Raw genomic sequence first — 22305 nt, 5'->3', positions numbered from 1 at the left:
TGAAGCCAACCCCCCCCCCCCACTCCACCCCCACTCCCACCCCGCCCCCGCCTCCGTCGCTTCCCAAGTGGTCCTGGGTCTGCAGCCGCCTGCTCTGCAGAGGCGGGCCCGGCCCGGGGCGGGCTCGGCGCGGCGCGCGCGGCCCGCGGGCTGGACTCGGCCCGCGGCGCAGGCGGGAGGGGAGCGGGAGGGCGGGGGCGGCGGCGGCGGGAGGCCATGCCTCCAGCTGCGGAGGCTGCCGAACAGCTGGAGCCATCGCGGTCACCTGCGCGGCGCCGTCGCCGTCGCCCTTGCGCCCCGGCTGCCCGGCCCGCGGCCGGCGGACTTTGCGGAGGGCGCCCGGCGTAGGCGGCGGCGAGTGTGGGCCGAGCCGGTATTTATAGCTCGGTGACAGCAGCGGCGGCAGCGACGCCGGCGGGCCGTCTCGCCGCTCTTCCCAGCGAGGCCGCCGGCGCGGCGGAGGGCTGTGCTCGCCCGGCTCTCCGGTGTTGCAGACGCCCCGCGCCCGCGCGGCCCCAGCCGGTGAGTACGCGGGCCCGGGCGCTGGGCGCGCCTCCCCCGCCGCTCGGGCCGGCCGCAGCGGAGCCCTGCTAGCCCGGCCGCCCCCTCGTCCCTGCCCGCGAATGCAGAAGCGGCCGCGACCCCCTGTCCCCCAGTTCCCCCGGCGCGTTTCCTCGGTTCCCGAGGATGGCACGCCAGGAGGCAGGGTAAAGTGTCAAGCGTGGGGGTTGGGGGGTGGGAAGAGGCGGTAACGGATGCACCGGTCCTTTTGCGAAAGGGCAGTTGAGACTCCTAGGTGGAAGGCTGTCGGTGAGGAACCCTGGAACTCCGGGGCTCCCAGGGTTACCAGGACAGACCTTGAACTTTCCTCGCTTCGCTGATTACTAGCACGGGAGCGCTGGAGAAGCACTACGTATTGTTTGTTAATTAAATTAACAGGTTGCTGTTTTGGGGCGTTCTCCATAAAAGCAAAAAAGCAAAAAAACAAAACTTGAGTGTTTACTAACTTTATTGTGGCTAAAGAAAGCTATTTGGCGATTCCTATTTTTGAAAATGCCGTAAGCCCACAAGTGTGGTAGGTCCATGTGGTAACACTTGGGCTACCATTATTCATTCTACCCTCTGTGGAACAATGAACTCTGTGTATGGGTGTGAGAGGGTAGTAAACATCACATGCTTGTTTTAGTATTTGTGTGTCTAATGAACCAAAAAAAAGGGTATGTTGAACAAATATATTTACCCCTCATTATAAATGACATACTGTTTGAAATCCATAGAAGGACTTCTAGGAAGATTTCAGGGTTTAGTTTTGTCTTCAGAAAACATTCCTTACAATTTATTGAATATAAAGAATAGTAGAATCTCTGTAAGAACTATTTTTGTTGTAAAGTTTTTAATTTTTTACCATGCCTACACTTCCTAACACCGCCCCCTCCCCCATCTATGTAGTTTAAAAGCAAGTATGGATTTTGAAATTTTAACTTGGGTGTTTATACCCACTCCCATTCCACCTCCATTTGATCCTTTGCTCAGAAACCAATACTTGTCTATTTTATTTAATATGCTTCTTTAAACTGCCAGCTATTTAAAAAATAATTTCCGATATGAATGAATTTTACTTTATTCTTGAACTATTATTTTCTTTGGTGTTTGTTTAGATTCTTTATCATAAACAGATATCGCTAAAAAGAGCTGTAAGCATTTTTAAAGAATTAATTGGTGAATATGTTTCAACTTTATGACATGAAAGTGTTCATAAATACTTTGCCATTTTAATGAAAAGTTAACTAATTAGAGAGAACTCCAGACCTACTTTGCTTCAGCTTCTCTGTTTTAAAAACTTGCGTGGTTTAGAACTTTGTTATCCCAAAGACTGCAGGATAAGAACAAGGAAAGAAAATCATTTAAAGGTTGAAAACGATATGAAGAGAAAGTCTAGGAAGGGATTTATGGATATGATCCTCTAAATTAGCAAGGGTACTACAAATACCATCCTGGTATCTATGTAAAGTCACTTAGGGTGGTTTCATTGATTGACTTAAAAGGTTGCTTTTTATTTAAAAGGCTGTGTGGTCTCTGGTATTGGACCAAAAGCAAGAAGTTCCAACTTAGTTCTGTTATTATTGTGATTTGTGTTTTTAAAACCTGTATTAAGCGTTCGCATTATGTAGAATGCTATACGTAATCTCCTCATGCCTGCCTTTCACCTAACATTTCAGGATAATATACCAAGACCTTAGGGCTGGTCCAGGCAAATGTATATTTGGTTTCTCCATTTTTCTGCCATGTGTCCTTTTATAGACTTGAATATCCCCTTATCCAGAATTTTCTCTCTCTGGAATGGAATCTTCAGTGTTTTTTTTTTTTTTTTTTTTTTTTTTTCTTCTTACTCAAGACTGGTTCATTATCACATCATGATCCATAAATTTTTTTTTCATTTATTAATTCAATAGCAAATATTTGTTGAATGCCTACTAGGTACAAGTTATCACCTAGTACTTAATGGTTCCTAGTGCCCCTGCTTCCTTCCCATTGGAACTTTAGTCTGTATTTTATACTTCTCGGTGTAGGGACCATAGTAGTTATTGAGAATTTTGACTTTGAGGTCATAGAGGTACTTCTCCTGTTTCCACTGGTTGGTACCTATATGACCTTGGGCAGATTATAACCTTTCTGAGTCTCCACTCCTTTATTGGTAAAGCCAAAGGGCTGGTATAAGGACTAATTGAGGTACTGAATGAAAAGTACTTGCCTAACATATAAAAAGCACTAAGAAATGTTAATGATTATTGTGCTGTCCATGTCTGCTTCAGTGGTGTTCCTCTCAGGAAATGGCAGTTCCAGTCTGGGTTTTGCCAGGCCCTGTCCACATCCAATCCATCACGTAACTGTCGTCAGCTCTTCCGTTTAAATGTCTAGAAGTTCATACATTTCCAACCACCAGACAGAAACGTGGCCCTTCTGACATGTAACTCACATGTGTCACTCAGTCTCCTGTTTCCCGAATCACACAAGGGAAAGCCCACACACATTGGACAGCCTCAAGGCCAGATCACTAAAGGCTACCTCACAATCGGATGCTACCTTGCAGGCTCCATCTCCTTTCACACTCCCCTGCATCCACAGTCTATCCGGTCACACTAGCTTTTTTGCCGTTCCTTAAATGTGCTAATCATTCACTCAGCACAGATTTTTGCAATGTTTTGTTCTCTGTGTCTAGGTCCCTCTTTCCCAGATACCTGCTTGCTTCCCTCCCTTCCTTGAGGTTCTGTCCAAATGTCACTTTATAGTGAAGCCTACTTTAATTTCCCTCCCTGCTGACATTCCCCAGTAACTTCCTCCATCACCTTACAGCTTTTTAAAATATTATGTATCTATTTTCTTTTCTGTTTAACGTCTGTTTCCCTCAGTGAGACTGTAACATGCAAAACAACAGGAGTGTCATCTGTTAGCAACCCTGATGGGTAGGCCAGTGCCTGGAACAAATAAGCAACTGGTAAATGTTGAACAAATGAATGATGAATGTTATCATGGAATTAACACTTTCTAAATACGATTTTGGACAAGTAGCTTAAGCTTTCTGAGCCTCAGCTTCAATATTTGCACAGTAAGGATAGCATTCATCCTTTACCTTGTACAGTTGCATTAAAAATACTTTAATGGTGAGAATAACATAAAAAATCACTCCGTAAATGTAATGTGTAGGTGCTATTACCATCATGCTCATTATTAGTGGGAATGACCAAGACTCGTTTGTATTTTAACAGTGGCCTTCAGGGTAGGAAGTGGCTGGAAATGACCAGGCACTTTACAGATGAAATCTCCTTAGGTCTTCACTACAGTGCTCTGAGTGAAGTATTTTTACTGGGATTTTACTGGCGAAGAAGTGGAATCTCCAAGAGGTTAGGCATTTGCCCAAGGTCACAGAGCTAGTAAGTAGCAGTTAGAACTGGACCATATTCCTCCCAGCACATCAGGCTGCCCTTTGAAAAACTCATGCTCCTGATTCCTTTGAATCATTCTAGTGTCATTCTAATGGTGTGATTTTGCCCATTAAAAACACTAAAAGGTAAAATGTGATATAAATATAGGCTGCTATCCTTATTTATCTTTTAAGGAAAAAAATATTAAACAGTTTTAAACTGTGTCTGCCTTTTGGAGGTAGAATTTTATTTTATTTTATTTTATTTTATTTTATTTTATTTTATTTTATTTTATTTTATTATTTTCTTAATGCTCATTTATTTTTGAGAGAGAGAGAAAGACAGAGTGCGAGCAGGGGAGGGGCAAGGAGAGAGGGAGACACAGAATCCAAAGCAGGCTCCAGGCTTTGAGTTGTCAGCATAGAGCCCGATGCAGGGCTTGAACTCACAAACTGTGAGGTCATGACCTGAAGTGAAGGGGACTTAACCAACTGAGCCACCTAGGCTCCCCGGACATAGAATTTTAAAAGCAATTATCCTAGGGATTAAATGAAATGATTGTAAACAGTGTTCTGTGAACTGCAAAGAACTTTAAATACTATGCTACAACTAGGGTAATTGAAGAAAGGAGGCTCTTCTTTGTCTTGTAGCCTTTAACTTTGTCTTGTACTAAAACAGCCAAGAATGGCCCAAAGTACAGCTGTATGTGTCACAAAGTGCATACCACAAAAAGTAAAGTACTGGAAGTCTTTTTAAAAATTATTTTTCAAGAGATTGGATTCAAGGTGCCGGGCTACAGTTTATACTCTTGGCACAGTCATCTTTTCAAAGCCCTTTAATAAGAGCTAAGAGAGGTTCCAGGTGAATTTTCAGACATAAATGCTAAGGAGCTTCAAAAAACTTGGAGAGATTCTTTTTTTATTTTAGACCAGTGCCCTTCACAATGGAAGTGCCCTGTGCACGTTACCTGGTTAGGTGTTACTAGATGCCGAGACCTGTATTCGCGGGGCTGTGCACTCAGTGTACTCTACCTGGCCAGTAGTAGTGTCTTTTGTAGAGCATTAATTCATCAAGGACTTTTCCAGATGCATCCATAACTTAAAAAAAATTTTTTTTTGAATAAAATAATGTTTATTTGTTTTTGAGAGACAGAGAGAGGCTGAGTACAAGCAGGGGACGGGTAGAGAGAGAGGGAGACACAGAATCTGTGTCTCAGGCTCCAGTCTCTGAGTTGTCAGCACAGAGCCTGACTCAGGGCTCGAACTCACAAACCGTGAGATCATGACCTGCGTTGAAGTCAGATGCCCAATCGAGTAAGCTACCCAGGCGCCCAATTTTTAAAAATGTAAGGGTAAACTCCATCTTTTTAAAAAAATTTTTAATGTTTATTTTTGAGAGAGAGAGAGAGAGAGAGAGAGAGAGAGAACATGAGCAGGGGAGGGACAGAGAGAGAGGGAGAATCTGAAGCAGGCTTCAGGCTCTGAGCTGTCAGCACAGAGCCTGACACTGGGCTCGAACTCATGAACAGTGAGATCATGAACTGAGCCAAAGTCGGACGCTTAACCGACTGAGCCACCCAGGTGCCCCTGCCAGGTGCCCCAAGGGTGTCCTCCATCTTAATCAGACTTGTTATTATGTAAGAACTGTTGCCTGAGCCAGGGTCCCTTCTGAGAAAAATGAAATTCACCCTCCTTCAGTGTTTGCCTTTATTCGTAAAGACTCTAATAAGTGATGGAGGCAGGGTACTCTGGTTCAGTCAGATTATTACAACGATTCTTGGGGGATCTATTTTGTTGTAGTCCATGACCTGATTATCTTTTACTTAAACTGTTGAAGTTGCCTATAAACTTATTTTCCCCACTTTCATTATGCCTCATACCAAGTTTTCATGATCTAAGCTGACAGAGAATTCTCTCCCAAATTCTGCTCTAGTCAGTTATATTACTTTTCAGTTCTGAAACTTTTCATTCTCTGGTCTCTATTCAGTAAAATACACAACAACACTTTTGCCTATGTTCCTTGAATTGGCCCCAAATTATCCTTGCCTCTCACAAGATGCCCTCAAGCACTCTGTGCTCCAGCCACACAGAACTCCAGATGCACCTCCTACAGATGAAGAAGAAAGTCTCTTCTCTGCCTTTGTTCAGTGCCCTCCCAACTTGAGTATCCTTACCTCTTTCCCATTTTTCCTTTGAATACCCCTTCATTCTTTGCCTTTAGATTAGCCGAAATACAATACTTGTAGTAAGATGTATAGGATTCCTAATATCTATGATAAATATTAGTCCATCTAGAGCTGGAAACCATGACTGGAGGCCTGTGGATTATCAGAGTGTAAAGTTCCAGCCTGTAGCCAACCAACTTCTTCAATCACTGCTATAATGTGGAAAAGCAGAGGCTTCTAAGATATTGGTAGTGACATCTACCTAATCATGTCATTACTTACAAGAGGGAAGTGAATGGTGTGGATTAATCTAGCTCTCAGAGATGTGTTCTTTTTAGGCATAGTTGGAAAATCACAGAATGAGCATCAGTGATGCATTGCAAAAGAACAAGCAGATCAACTCAACTACTTACACTTGATGCTCAGAGAAGAACAAAATTCAAGCAATCCTGTAGTCAGTTACGTGACCCCGATTCTTTCTGATCATGCTAGCCAGGTCCGCTGGAATAGTATGAGTAGACTCATTCATCCTAGAAGTACTGTGAATCTTTTATATCACACAGATTCGTTATCAGAAACTTCCTAACCAACACGTAATGGGTAAGATTTTGGAATTTTTTCCTTTACGTGGGAAGGCTTGGTGTAGAGCGTTAATGACAAGTGGCTTGGATTTGTATCCTGGTTTTGGCCCAGACCCATTCTGTTATTTGGTACAAATTACAGATTCGTAGGTCTCAGGTTCAAATTTGTGAAAATAAGAGTATTTTCTTCATTGGGCTGCTGTGCAATTTAAATAAAATTTGTAAAGCTCATTAGCATAGTGTCCTGGTATATGGTTAAGTACTCAATGTTAGCCTAGTGATAATGATGATAATGCAGAATCTGTGTAAAATGAGATGTTGTTGGGTGGGATCAGTGGTGAGTCAGCGTGGCAATTTTTGGGTTCCAGTGCTTTTTTTCTCCTTTTTTTTGTTAGTGAAAGGTAATGGCAGGTTGCTGTGTCTCCTCATCTTGCCTGAACAATAAGGAGGCTTCTCTTTCTAAGTGTACCGATCACCCCTCCCCATCTAGTAGATGTCCATCGATTGCCCACTTTGAGCCCGTCCCCGTGCTGTGCCCTGGAAGTGAACAGCCCTTCACTGAGGATCTTATGACCCAGTGAGGGAGACAAACACATAAATTGATAGTTTTACTATAATATACTAAGACCTAAGATAGATCACATTTATTTAAGATAAAAGCTCAGCTTTGGTGGCAGAATTGAGTTTAAAGAAATTAAAAGGGTTTGTTGACTATGAATACTGTGTAGCATAGTCAGTTTGAACCATTTCAATCCTGGATTATTAGCACTAGAGTCACTGAATGATCATATTGCTTTATGTGAACTACAGAAGTGAAAACAGTTTTGGTGCTTTGCATGCCTGGTACCTAGGGCTGAGATGACTAGGCAAGCTTTGGGTGACCTTGTGGATGAAGTCAGGAAGTGGGAATAAGTAGAAGTTTCATTCAAGTTATTATGTAGGTTTTGAAATTTGGGACCCCCTGGAAGACCTCACTTCAGCTTTGGCATATGAAACAAGAATAAATATCAGCCATGTTTAGCATAAAATAGACCAGTAATTCCGCTGGTCTGTGAGTCACTGAATCTGTTTGTGGAAATAAAGACTAGCCTGCAGACCTGATGGGAAATATTTATTGGAAGAAACACTTCCAGCTTTATGATATATTAGATCAAGGGCTAGGAATGGATTTGGATTCAGATGCTGGCTCTTCCACTTCCTGGATGTGGATAGGCAGCAACCACTCTGATCTTTGTTTACGTGTAACCTGGGGGTGATGGTACCATTCATAGCATGCCTGTGGGAGTTCAGGTCAACAAGTACAGGATTGTTGCTCAACTCTACAGTTCTCTGTCTTGAAATAATATAAGTACTGGAGAGGAACAGCTGTCTCCCAACTTTTTTGAATGTTCTAATTCAGTTTGGGCACGTGGACATTACATAGCTCACTAAACAAGATTCTAAAGTTAAAAACAACAATGATAAAATAAGTATATGCTAACCCTTCACAAAGCATTTATTCAATAAGCAATCAAGATCCTATGTATTCAGTGTTCTGAATCCTGCTGCCTTGCTTGTATGTGGGTGGGGGGAAAGGAGGTGGTGGGGCAACTACAGGAGAATTCTGCATTGGTAAGAGAAGCAACCTAGAAACCTGTTTAACTTCATAGATGTTACTCATGCCCTGTTCTGATGGGCATGTAGGAGTGAGTCCTGCTTCAAGACTCATTGGCCTTGAGATGATTTCTATGTAGTCACTCGTGATAGCGGTCTTTGGACATTTCTAAAAACATTGCATGAAATTGAATTGACAACTCATTCTGGCATCCTTGCATACTGAGTATCATGAAAATGCATGATGCTCATTTTTGTTCTTCACCACTTTGCTCTCTTTCATGTGATAACCAACTACTGCTATACTTACTGGGTGATGAACTTCACATTAGAAAACAAAATCTTGGGGTGCCTGGGTAGCTCAGTCGGTTAAGCATCCTACTTCCACTCAGGTCATGATCTTGCAGTTCGTGAATTTGAGCCCTGGGTTGGACTCTGTGCTGGCAGCTCGGAGCCTGGAGTCTGCTTGGGATTCTGTGTCTCCCTCTCTCTCTGTCTCTTCCCTGCTCATGCTGTCTCAAAAATAAACATAAAAAGAGAAAAAAATCCTTGTGCAGTCGCCATTTCTAAGTTGTCTGAGCCGCAGCCCCTGGGAACAGACATTTCAGAGTATTCACAAAGATCACGAGGGACTTGAAATTGCTTAGAAGGCACAGAGACTATCTGTTTTACTGAGTTATATTTCCAGTCCTTTTGTGTGTTTACATTGCTTTTCTGAAATAGTTAAGACAAGTCTTCATTAACTTAGATTGTGGGTTTGATTGATATCCATCACCCCAGAGTGTTGGACAGGACTTGGGAGCCTGGGATCCTATTCTCAGGTCTTCCATTGACTTAGAGTTACTTCAGGCTTGTGGCTTGATCTTTGTGCTTTTAGTCATGTGGAAATGAGAATATTTGTCAATGGGAAATTTATCAATTTACCAAAGTGCTCAGGATTTGTGAAGGATTCTTCCACTTATATATTTTTTGCCTGGGTATAGAAGTATACTCTATAGAGTTAATATAATCATCTCTGGAGAAGAATGTGTCTCCAGAAAGCATTCAAGGGATGACATCCCTGGGGCTGGGCCCTGTGTCTTTCTAAGGCAGGGGAAATGCCTGGAACTGACTGGGTGATTTGGCTCTACAGTTGACTTCAGAGGCTCAGATAAGAGCTCTGCTGGCTGACTTTGGGCCAGTTACATAATCTGTGTGAGCCTCAGTTCCCTCCCTGTAAAATGAGGTGATGGGAATGATAATGACGGTATTTCAGAAGGTTGTTATGATAAAAATAATTTAATGATGCATGTAGACATCCAACACAGAGCCTGGATGTCATATGCTGTAGGCTTTGTAAGGGTCCCTTTTTTCTCCCAGTTCTAAACAAATTGAGAAAGGAGAGAAAAGAATTGGCAGATTTCAGTGACATTACTACCTTTATTGTTATGTTTTGATCTCAGCTTTTATTCAGTTTTATTGTTATGCTTTGATCTCAGCTTTTATTCAGCTTTGTTGCTGAAATCATAGAGATATAGCTTAGTCTGAGCACCAAATGGGTTCACCAAAACTGCATCCCACAATTGGATAGATTTAATAACAACCAGTCACAGCCTTGGTGAATCTAATGTAGGCTTGTGTTCTTTATAGGCAGGCTGCCTCCCAAAGAGAAAGGAGGAGGTGAGCAAGATTTTGGAAGTGGGATCTGCACAAAAGAGTTTTAAGAAAGCTCTTTACTCTCAATGCACCTTGAGGTTAGGACCCACAGATAGAGGCATAGTATGTATTTTGCAATGCCTCTGTGCCTTTCCAAATGCCTAGATTGAGCATTCTTGCCTTCTCCACTGGGGAAAAATTCCTACTAATCCTTCAGCCCTGAACTTGGGTTTGTCCTCTGTGCAGTCTTCCCCTTTTTCCTCACTTCCCACAAGCAGAACTGTCCAGTCCCTCCTGCATGTAACTCACTACTGTACTATAGACTCAGCTATTTCATAAGACTTATTCTGTGTTGAAATTATTTGACAACTAGTCTATGAACCTTTGTATAAAAGTCCATACACAACATATAGGAAAAGGTCTGAGAGTACAGATTATTAAGGGATCATGCTGAGGAGAGGGATTGGGGCAGAGGAAGATGTTTATTTTTTGTTCCTATGTGCTCAGTTTGCTTCTACATTGCTTTCATTTTTTAAACGACTCTATATTGTGATTGTAACCTAAAAATAGTAATCTAAAAGAGGAAAAGCATTGTGTTGTGTTTTTGCCCTGCATTTCCTCCTGGGGTGACCTCTACAGGTCATCTCAGTCATCACCCCACCCCGATTTTGGACAATCTTCTTCTGCCCTCTCATGTCTCTTCTCCCCCTGCTCTTTTATTCTTCTTTTCCACATCTCCCATGTGGTCAGAGGTATGGTTAGATGCCAGCGAAGGGACAATATTTACTTTCCTCAATCTCAGACATGACTTGGGACCATGAGAGGAACAGGTAGCATCTTTAAAAAAAATTTTTTTTAATGTTTATTTATTTTTTGACAGAGAAAGAGAGAGAGTGAGAGAGCAAGCTGGGGAGGGGCAGAGATAGCGGGAGACACAGAATCTGAAGCCGGCTTTACTGTCAGCACAGAGCCTGATGCGGGGCTTGATCTCATTAACTGTGAGATCACGACCTGAGCTGAAATCAGGAGTTGGACGTTTAACCCACTGAGCCACCCAGGAGCCCCTGGTAGCATCTTTTCTAAATACCTGTTTATCGAGCTGTTATGAATCAGAACAGATAATAGGAAGAGAGACTATGTGTTCTCCTGCTCTAACCCTATGTATCTTTTCTTACACAGGTAAACAGCGGAATTGAAGTTTTGAAGGATGGGTAAAGACTTTCGTTATTATTTCCAGCATCCCTGGTCTCGCTTGATCGTGGCTTACTTGGTGATCTTCTTTAACTTCTTAATATTTGCCGAGGACCCAGTTTCTCATAGCCAAACAGAAGCCAATGTTATTGTTGTTGGAAACTGTTTTTCATTTGTAACAAATAAATACCCTAGAGGAGTTGGCTGGAGGATCCTGAAGGTGCTTCTATGGCTACTTGCCATTCTCATAGGACTAATAGCTGGCAAATTTCTGTTCCATCAGCGTTTGTTTGGTAAGTACCCGTGAAATGTAAGGTTGATAATGACTGAATTCTATTCTTCAAGATAGAGCCCTGTTATTTCTAAATGCCAGTTTAGGATGCATTTTAGTTTTCCCTCTAGCCTTAATTTGCTGTGAGCTGTTGGAGCTGGGTTCTTCTGCTGCTCTTTGCCCAGTGGTGTACTTTCCTGTGGCCTCAGGAAAATTAACATGAGGTAAAAGTAGTCCTAAACTTAATTTCAAAAAACGGCTTTAGAGCCTAAATTAATGTGTGTGTAATCTTTTTAGAGAAGACATGAAAATAGCTCTTTTCCCATAAACAGTACCTAAGTATGTTATCATGAAGAGTTTGCCTTCATGTCATACCATGAGTTCATTAAAGTAGCTTAACCATTGCTCATATATTTACATATATTATTCATTCTGAAAATAAGAATGGCAACTCTAACTTTTTTACCATTTTTCTTTCCTTTTTTGTTTTTATTTTGAACATTGGCTTGAGGATGTTTATTTTTGAGCCTGTTCAAACACAGAACAGTATATTAGCACAGAATCCTTTGATAGTAAGCAATAGACAAAGAAAAAAACACTAAAATAGTTCAAGCTAAAAAAAAAGGTAATTTACTATAAGGGTACTGAGCTGTTTCTCAAAGATCAAGGATAAAATTCATTTTGGTAATTGGGATAAATGAAACCAGGGGCTTGAATTCTGTCAGGATATTCTTTGTGACAATTTCTCTAACATATCTATTTTATTCTGTGTTCACATTAAAGATCACTTTATATCTACTCAGAGAGACTGACCTGACTCTCTTGGTCCTAAGTTTAAACTCTCAGAAAAGAGCCTGATGTTGACCCAGTTTGGGTGTGTTTTCCACCTTTTGCCTAATTGATTTTGGTCAGGAGTTGGGTGATATTTATCCAACAAATACTCATTGATCACTGATTACATACCAGGAACTATTCTAGAGAGTGAATCAAAAAAGTAGGGACTGTGCCCTTATAACAATTTACATCCTGTAGGAGGGAGAAAGACAGAAAACAAATTAATGTACTATGCAAAGAGGTGATAAGTGTTACTGGGAAAAGAAAGTTTTAAATGCTGCTGGGCCAGTTAGTAAGAGAACTTGGTAATAAAACATTGAATTTAGTAATTATAAGATCATAGGTGACACATTGTAGGTATTTTTAATCTAGAAGTTTGGCTAGAAACAGATGGCAATTGTTTCAGGAAAAAACAAATTGAAACATAGATACACACACACATAGTATTAATTCTATATTCTTTGCAATCTCTACTCCTTAAACTATTGTCCTCTGTTTCTTTTTTTAAAATTTTTTTTTCAACGTTTATTTTTATTTTTGGGACAGAGAGAGACAGAGCATGAACGGGGGAGGGGCAGAGAGAGAGGGAGACACAGAATCGGAAACAGGCTCCAGGCTCTGAGCCATCAGCCCAGAGCCTGACGCGGGGCTCGAACTCCCGGACCGCGAGATCGTGACCTGGCTGAAGTCGGACGCTTAACCGACTGCGCCACCCAGGCGCCCCTTGTCCTCTGTTTCTATTACATACATTTATAAAAGGTACATATTTTATGTTTATTATATATGTACATAGTTTCAAGAAGTTTGGTGAGGAAATGAAAGGAGACAGGAAGTAGCTAAAAATGGAAGAAGGACCATGGAAAGATTGTGTTGGGCGTGGCAGTGGGTGGTGCTGGTTTTGAGGAGTGAGATTAATTGATCTGCTTGTCATTTTGGGGGAAAGAGCTAGGCTGAAGTGAAGATAAAGACAGAGGAGGAGAGCAACTCTGAAAGCTTCTTTGCTTTGTGACTTAGGACACAGGTAGAAATAATGGCCTTAGTGGGGACAGGAAGAGAGACTCTAGTTCCTCAGAAATTTTCATGAGAGAGATAAAGTTTGATATTCTGATAGGTCCATTGGGGTGGGGGAGTAGAGAGGTAAGTGGCCTACCACCTGATGATCTCTGTTTGACTATGAACAAGGAAGAGCTAAAGATAAAAAAAAATAAATAAAGATAAAGGTGGAATGATTGGATGATGCAGGAGGTTTAAGAAAGTGGTTAAGGTTTGGAACAGCGACCCTAGGGAATGTAGCTATCACCTGCCTAGGAACAAACAGAAGCATTACTGATGATCACGGAGGGCTGTTGGGGTTAGCCATTATGAACTGGAATGACATCGATCTGAACTGCTAAGCATTTTTCTTTATGAGAGCTCAGTCACCTGGAACAGAATTTGAGAGTGATTCATCTGGGTGGGGACTGCTCAGGCTTGCTGTATTGGAAACAAAGGATGGGAAATAAATGGAAGGTTCTAATAAAAAAGTTATTGTTTTGATTAACAGGGGTCTGGCTGGTCATGGAAAGGAGGTAAGGAAGATTGCTAGTCTGGGAGGAGTGGACAGAAGCTGGAAGATTGGGTGAAACTGAACAGATGAAATGGAAGTAAGAAGAGGGAAAGGGGTTTATGGGTGTGGTGAGATGCCATGTTGTAACAGAAGTACAGCCAGTCTTTAGTGGTGATTTCCAGCTAGGGCGTGGCCTTTATGAGAGCGAAGGTAAAGTACAGAGACAGGTCATGACAGAGAGGGTATCTAGGAACGGGGTGTTAGTTGGGCCATCGACCACACATTGAACAAGCATGGTGCTATGCATAACATTCACAGGGATAGAAGAGGTTAAGGGTGGGGGGGTAAGTGGGAGAGGGTCAGTTTCCAAAAATGGGTGAGGAGTGCTGGGAGACAAAACCATAGATGTCTGTTACAAACAGTGTCTTGGTGTGTTTATAATTTGTTCAGGAAATTTTCTCTGCGTAGAAAGGGAAGGCAAACTTAGACAAAATATCCAGTTTGGAGAAAAGGTATCTACCTGTATTGAGATTGACTGAGAATCATACAGTCAGGGTCATAGTATTAATAATAAGGGAAGATCATTTGGTTCTGTAGTTTCTACATTTTGTTAAGTTATTTTGTTATAAGATCTTGTGTTTTATACTAAAATCATGTAACAGTAATGGCTTCCTTTTTAATTCTCCTGTTGATATAAGTACTTTAGCCCTGAAAAATCACTCTAGATTTCGGGTGTTATGTTGAGTACAAATTATTTTGAGATAGTGCGAAAATGTGCCCCAATTTTTTTTTGTTTTTGCTTACTATAGGAAAGATTTTCTAATGTAGTTAGCTTTATCACTTCTATTTGGCAATTTCTTTTTTTTTCTTACTAAAACCTTATGAAATTATATGGGATATTAGAGAAGGAATGATAACCTTTGGCACATCTTGGTGATAAGTGGAAAGATAACTGGACTCCTGATTGAATTTTTGAATGAACTCCAAACTTGTCTTCTCCTTCTATCTTTCTGCATCTCTCTTTACTGCCATTATTTCTTCCTTCATTCACAAAATGGTAATTATTTGCACACCTGGGTGGCTCAGTCAGTTAAGCATCCAGCTTCGGCTCAGATCATGATCTTGTGGTCTGTGGATTTGAGCCCCACATCGGGCTCTGTGCTGACAGCTCAGAGCCTGGAACCTGCTTTGGATTTTGTGTCTCCCTCTCTCTCTGCCCCTGCCCTACTCGTGCTCTCTCTCTCTCTCTCTCTCTCTCAAAAAGGAATAAACATTTAAAAAATTAAAAAAAACAAAACCAAAATGGTAATCATTTGCTCCTAATAGTTCTGCCCTTCTCCAGTTAATTCTGAAATTTTCTACTGGAATAATTTTTCTACATGGCTAGATGGCTCCTATTACCTACAAAATAAAATCTAAACTCCTTTGATTGATATCCGAAGCTCTTGATGATCTACCCTGCCTGACTTCAAATCTGGCCTCCTGACATTCCACATTGTACTGAATTATCTGCAGGTTCTCCAATCTGCTGCGTTTTCTCATGCTTCTGTGCCTTTGCCTGTGCGCCCTCCCCCACCCCGCCCTTGGGCATCATGCTCATCCCCTTCTTATTAACTTGGTTGATTTCTCTTTTTCCTTTACATCCAAGTTTAAGCATGATCTGTGCGACACTTTCTCTGACTCCCTCCTGTCAGATATTGTCTTCCCTCCAGCTCCCATTTGTGTCTTCTTGCAACAGCAAGTACAGCAGGGTGCTCTGGAACTGACAGCCACGCAGCATTACTGAAAAGAATCCAAAATGTAACCCAGCACAAGCATTGTTCTTATTGGCTCGGAATGTGATCATTGTTTCCCTCCTGGTTCCCAGATAACTAGCATTTATACATAATCCATTTTTTTAAGAGGCCATATTTAAACCTTTAACAGTTTGCAGATGCAAGCTTGTGGTAGGTGGTGGTGATGATGATAGTGTGTATGTAGGGACGAGTGGGATTGGTAATGGCAAGCACAGAAATTCTTGTTACAGAAATTGGAATGGTTTACAAGATAATCCAAATTCTTTTGTGCCATCAGTTAAAGTTTTTTGTTGTTGTTAATCCTCTTATGAAATGCCAAATAAGAATATCGATAGAATGCCAGTATTCCTTTCATTTCATTAACTTGTGAGTCTTCCCTCACTTATTTTATTATGGAATATCTCTTGTTAGTAGTCTCCAAGAGGACAATACCATATGACCAATTTAAAGCATGCATGAGGAAGAGTGATAATTCTCTGAGTACATAATTTAATGTAGTTTGTTGGTTATGAATTTTATTTTTATGAGGTATAAAGATTATAATTTTGTGGCTATTTAATTAACAGCATGAAGCCTCCTCCTGATTTATAATTTGTAATGGGAATTGTCCCAAACCAAAATGGTGACGCAAGTTGGAAATTGCACGTTATCAGAGACACAAATGATTAAATGCATTTTAAGTTGCTCACCTCTCACCTTTGCTGTATGGTTGGAATAACACGAGAGAGCTGGGTTTCCTGCATTATCAGCACTAAATTTTATGATTTCAGACTGGTCACAGATCCCAAATTTCCCAAATGTGGAAAATAATGTAGGAGCACAGGGGAAATGAGAATTGATACGTTTCAGAAAAGCTTCTTTAGATTTAACATTGAATCTTGTTGAGGTGAGTATTATATTTGGATTTATGAGAATTGAATTCTGTCGAAATACTGTCTAACAGAATGGAGTGGACGATTCCATTGTTAAACAGTGGATGATTCCACTGTTTAAAAAACAAGCGTGATGCATCCTAGCCTTTTGGAGAATTACACATTATACATTGGAGAAATCCATGAATAGAGAAATCCAAAGGTTTCTGATGATAAGACTTGTATTTCTGATGATAAGGCTTATTATATATAAGATATAAGCTTATTCAAGAAATCATTTTTATTCCAAGACAGAATTGAAATGCTTTTCCAAAACATATATGCTTAATACAATAGGAATAGAAAATGAAGGCCACAGAAAAGAAGAGAATTAAATATCTTTCAGTTTTGTGAGTTTTGTTACCTTGTTGGTTTTGAGCTTTCTTGGAGCCTGGGCGAAAGGGGAAATGTGATATATTATATAGCTTGGATACCAGAAATGATGAACATTGCAAGTTTCACAGGGGAATCTTTGCACTAAATTTTGGAATTTCCTTGCCCTAAGTTCTGGTAAACAATTTTCTTTTTACATTGGTTTGTACGGGAGGCACTGAGTAGTGAAGTGGCAAAGGCATAAATGGATTTCACATTCTTGTATCTTAAATCAAACTTTCATAAAAGTTTAGAGTGTAACTTTTTTTTAACATTTATTATTTTTTGAGAGACACAGAGAGACAGAGCACGAGCAGGGGAGGGGCAGAGAGAGAGGGAGACACAGAATCTGAAGCAGGCTGTAGGCTCTGAGCTGTCAGCACAGAGCCCGACGTGGGGCCCGAACCCACGAACCATGAGATCATGACCTGAGCCAAAGTCGGTTGCTTAACTGACTGAGCCACCCAGGCACCCCAAGAGTGTAACTTTTAAGAATGAGAGCAGCTCTGTGCTTTTTTATACTCTGACAGTAAGTCTGTGGAGGGCAGAGTGATCAGGGTTTAAATACTGCCTTCTGATCCAAGGATGAATCTTAGGACATCAAGATTGTGACAAATGTCCTTTTCAAACAGACTACTCCTGCTATTTGTCTTCCCTCTTTTCCTTTTGTTTTCTAACGTACAAAGAGTCTCTGTTAGTTGTAGTTTTCTTCTTAACATGGGTGGAGGGCAGGCTGACTCAGAATGAGTTGACAGGGATAGGATATGAAACTGATTCTGAACCTGTTAATATTGCACAGCTCCTTTTTTAAAGCATACATATTTGCGTATATAGTTATTTGCATAATTGTTTCATTAATGTCTGGTTTCCTAGCTATGCCACAAGCCTCACAGAGGCAGGGATTAGGTCGAGTTGCTTGTCATTTAATCCTCAGTGCCTAACACAATGCCTGGAACGTACTAATATTTGATAAATTTGAATGAATAAATTAATGTTCATTGGTCTTTCACATGTTGTCTTTGCCATTGTTACCTTTTTATTGTAAGCTCGAGAAGGGTATTCATTTGTTCATTCATAAAATATGAGACGTGGTCTCTGCTCTCAAGGAATTTAAAATCTGGTTAAAGAGAGAGGATACATATGCATGAAAAATTAATTACTCTGATAATACAAGGAAGTGCATATCAAGTATCAAATGAATAGTCCAGACTGTAGGTGCTATGGGAATTCAAGAGGAGATGCGGGTGGGCTGGGAAGGTGAAAGAAAGCTTTGCTGCCAGCGTGGGATCTGAGTTCAGTTTGAAGCACGAGTGGGATGAAAATAGTCAGATCTGATGCAAAGAATTCATTACAGATTTCAGGTCATGGGGTAGATGATGTCAGCCGAAGAGATGAAAACAACTTAGTTTTTTTTAGAGTTGGGAAAAACTGAGGAAGTTGTGCTCATTTTGAAGGGAGTGAAAAGTTTGCATTAAGAAAGAGCAGGAGGTGTTACAAAGGCAGGCTGAGTCCATATTCTTTCTTTGGTCTTTAGGTGCCCTTTATCTCTTCCATTGTGGTATTTGAATCAAAAAAATATTTGAACAAGATGGGAGACGATGACAAGATTCTCATGAATCAGAATGAAGCAGAATCTAGTGGGAATCAGAGAAGGGCAGGTGAGGGGAGTAGAAAGGGAAGAAGGAAAATATTTTTGGAGCCTCTTGCAGCCATTCAGGCCACTCATGAATAGGGCTGGGACAATGGGCAGCAAGATGGGGACACGTGGAACCTTATGGAACTTCACCCATTGATGGGATATGAGGAGGTGAGAGTAAGAGTGAAGTTACAGGTAACTAGGAGATTGGGTGAGTGACTAAGGGAGTGATCATTTTATTAAAAAAAAAAAGAGAAGAAGTCAGTCAGTAGGAGAATCCAGTTAGAGAGGATAATGAGTTTAGTAAATGGTGGGTTTAGGTAATGAGAACACAGACAATGGACCATTTATCTTGAATAGTGCTCAGAACAGCACAGTATGGGTTTACTGAACTGAATCCAGACACACCATTTCTTATCTAAACTTTGAGGCCAAATGTGTTTCAGAATTCAGTGCATGTGCCTGTAGTTGAGAGCTCGCCCTACAGGGCTGAGGACATACTCTGCTATCAAACACATTGGCATAACCATAGCTGGATTATATACTTATTCACATGAAGTAGTGTGAGTAAAGATTGTAAACAGCCTCAATTCAGTTCGGACTAGGCTTTGCTACTGAGTGAATTCAGGTTTGGTCATGTCTTGCCAACAATTCAGTTATAAAGATCAGAGTCTTGGGATTTCAGAATTACAGAAACTGGATAATGGACCTACACTTGAGTATAAGTAACATTTTGTAGACATGTTTGATTTCTCAAAGATATCCATCCAGCTGCATAGAAATCATGATGTTTTTAGAAGCCAGTCATTAAAAAAAAGAGAGACAGGGGCTTGACTGAGATCTAGACATCTCTAAAAGAAGAATGTGTGTTGAAAGTGTATTTTTCTTGTGTTTATATTCTGTGAAATATTAAGGAGTTTGCTATTTCCTTTTACCTAGGTCTGTTTTAGTTTCAAATAGGAAGTTCTGAATAGAATGTTCTCAATACATCCAGAAATTTGAGAAGACAAATTCCATGATTTTTTCTTCTCTTTTAACAAAAAAGCAGTTTTCCATAAAATACCAAGTATCTCAACAATGTTCTGTCATCTCATGAGTTTAATAAAGCTAAATGCTTGTTTGTTTTCTATTGTCTTAGCTTTAAGTCCAGTCTGAAATTCTTTCCTTTGTGTTTGAGCTATGCATATGATTTTATCATTTCAAAATAGAAAACATTTCAGATGTCCCGGAAAGTATGGGCAAGATAGTCATGGTGATACAGGAGCATCAAAACGTGAAGAAACAGATTTATAATGATACGTTTAGGAAGGAAAAGCATTATTTTAATGTAATGGTGTGAGTATGGTATACTCTTTTTTGTGTTAATTGGAGATATGAATACCTAAATAGTATAAATGACCCTCAAGTTTATCCTGATAGTTGATAAGACATTACGAAAATGCATATTTATTACTTCTGAGGGTGCTTGTCAGCAGTTGATTATTTTAAGTATTGTACTCTCAAATAGGGGCTTCATTTTGGCGGAATTACTTGAACAAATGTTGTATACAGAGCTGACTGCTACTTAGAGTATCTATCATTTTAAGCTTTATCTTCTCAAAGTACTGAATTTGATACTCATGATAGTCATTTAAATGTTTATTACCACCTTCTCAACCAATGTATGCCGAATGCCAAAAATCTTCATTTTTCTTACGCCTCAGTTGTGAACATGTAATTCTTTTTTGTGGAGTAAAATAATTTTGGTTAGAAGTAACCACAGAATTCAAGTGAGAGAAAAATGTTACCCCAGTGCTTGCGAAAAATAATGAAAGAAGAAGAAGAAAAAGCAAAGTTTTTGATAGGAGACGCTCAGAAAGGTAGGCTGGGAAAGGATTGATATTTAGCATTAAAATAATCCCCAAGGAACACTCTCTTCCCAGGTAAATTTGGTGTCTGAGAGTGAACTTGGTAGCCCTTTACAAAAAACTTATGCTGCTTTAATGTCCTTATAGAGCAGGAAAGGAAGATGAGGCTGCAAATCCCAGGTCTCTGGCCATTTCCTCCCACCCCTTCGTTAGTTTGCAGCCACAGTCATCGTGGTCCATTAGCACTAAAGGGCAATCAGCTGCAGCTCTTAGTGTGCTAGGATTGCCTGGCTGCTCTAGTTCCCATAGGATAGAGGATGCAAACACTGTGAAAGGATACCCTCAAGGACTTACTAAAACTAACTCAGAGCACTGTAATTAAGCAATTATTAACCAGGTACCCTTCTGGATACTTTTTATTGTGCTTGATAGATGAATCATCAGAGGCCAAGGCACCTTTTCCTTACCAGGTCCAATCATTGCCTCCTCTTCCTCTTCTCATTTCCCACGTATGGGAGGTAAAGGTAGAACTTTCTTATGGAAGCAACTATCCAATGGAATTGAAGCACGCAGAGCCATGCACAGAGTGCTGAGAGAAACCACGTCACTGATTAATGAAATAGAAGTAGCCTGGGTGGAACTTGATGGCTGGTTAAACTATGGTAACGTTGAAAGTGAAGAGTGCTTGATCACTTGATTCATTTAAAACCACCTTGATAGGAATTGATTATGGTTCAAATAATAGGGTCAACAATCCTAGGTGGGAGAGGAGTATGATTTGAGAGGACACTGATGAATAAAAGTATTCCCTGCTTTGATTTCTTTTCTCTTTTATGAATTCCTAACACTGGATTATTTCTTGAAGATACTCTCACTGGGTTAAAGTCTTATGCTACTTGGGAGGTATGATGAACTAACAAGGATATTAATAATTGCCTTCATTGGGAGATCTAGGTCCAAAGGGTAAGAGTTGGTAGGTGGGAGAATGTTCTGATACGGTAGCTGTGCAGAATTCTGGGTAGAAGGAGGGAAAGGAAGGCCATTAGAAGACCTAGGGGTTCACAGGGAGTCAGACACAGAGCCTCTCCAGAGGAAAAACCCGCTATTTCCAGCAGTGGCCTTTAAGCTGCGTATTGGATTTTGAGTATCAGTGGTGCTCAAAGCAATTCTCTGTTGTTTGGGTTTGTGTTTTTATCATGGCTGTGGCCCTGACTTACTGTTGATGGAAAAACAGAAATGCACAGGGTTGATTTGCCTGGCTCCAAGGTCACAGCAATAGCCAGCAGTAAAATTGGAACATAAACTGAAGCCTTCTGATTCCGACAGGCGCCTTTTCAGGCATCCCAGATGGCAAACCGGCAGCAGGCGAGCCTCAGGACTGAGGCGAGCCTCAGGACTCAGCAGTCTGCCTCAGGACTGAGTTGAGCTAGGCCACTCCCTATGGCTTCGCTCCACTTTGTCTGTGTTCAGGGATTTTTTCTGGCACCATCTCCTGCCTGACTAGCCCTCTCTTCTGGGTGAAGAAAGTCATTTTGTTGACCCTGCAAGCAGTTGTCCAGTTCCAGGACAAAGCCTGTTATTGCTGCTGACCCAGAAGATGTCAGCACAGGGCTGCCTGTCCTTGGCGCCATCGGTGATCTCCCTTTCGGTGCTGGGCTATTCTTCTTCCCGGATTCAAGAGGAATGTGATTACACATCAAGATTTCCCTTGACTAGTCCATGCTTGTTAAGATACTTTGCATTTCCTTGAGGACAGACCCATTGAAATGGATAGACCAGCTAAGAGTAGACAAGCAAATTCACACAGACACCTGAGGGAGCAAGTCGCAGTAGCCCAGGGAAGTTAGTATTTGCATTGTAAATTTTTAAACTTCGTATTTTCCTACAAACTGGCTGTGAGCACCTTGCCCAGGTGATCAGGTGCACCAGTGTGATAAGGCTGGCCTCTGCCACAAGTCCCCCTTCTTGCCTTCCGCCACTGTGACCTAGTGACATTTAGACACAC

The 22305-nt window shown here is 41.0% G+C and overlaps 1 protein-coding gene across 3 annotated transcripts in view; it reads left to right on the top strand.

Annotated features, from left to right (window-relative positions):
- Positions 1-180: 180 nt before the first annotated feature.
- Positions 181-22305, top strand: part of TMEM117 (transmembrane protein 117) — a 497242-nt gene continuing 475117 nt past the window's right edge. The window contains exons 1-2 of one of the 3 annotated variants that reach the window (XM_086713605.1): positions 181-522; positions 11076-11380. In XM_086713605.1, the coding sequence (XP_086569731.1) occupies positions 11104-11380 (277 nt within the window). In that variant the 5' untranslated portion in view covers positions 181-522; positions 11076-11103. Of the gene's footprint in view, positions 523-592; positions 708-11075; positions 11381-22305 lie in introns of those variants that run through there. The other 2 variants (XM_086713606.1, XM_025930316.2) reach the window with 2 other exon arrangements.

The sequence above is a fragment of the Puma concolor genome, chromosome B4, assembly GCF_028749965.1.
Source record: "Puma concolor isolate L17-30 chromosome B4, mPumCon1.1.hap2, whole genome shotgun sequence".
Lineage (NCBI taxonomy): Eukaryota > Metazoa > Chordata > Mammalia > Carnivora > Felidae > Puma > Puma concolor.
This window is presented reverse-complemented; position numbering and strand designations above follow the sequence as displayed.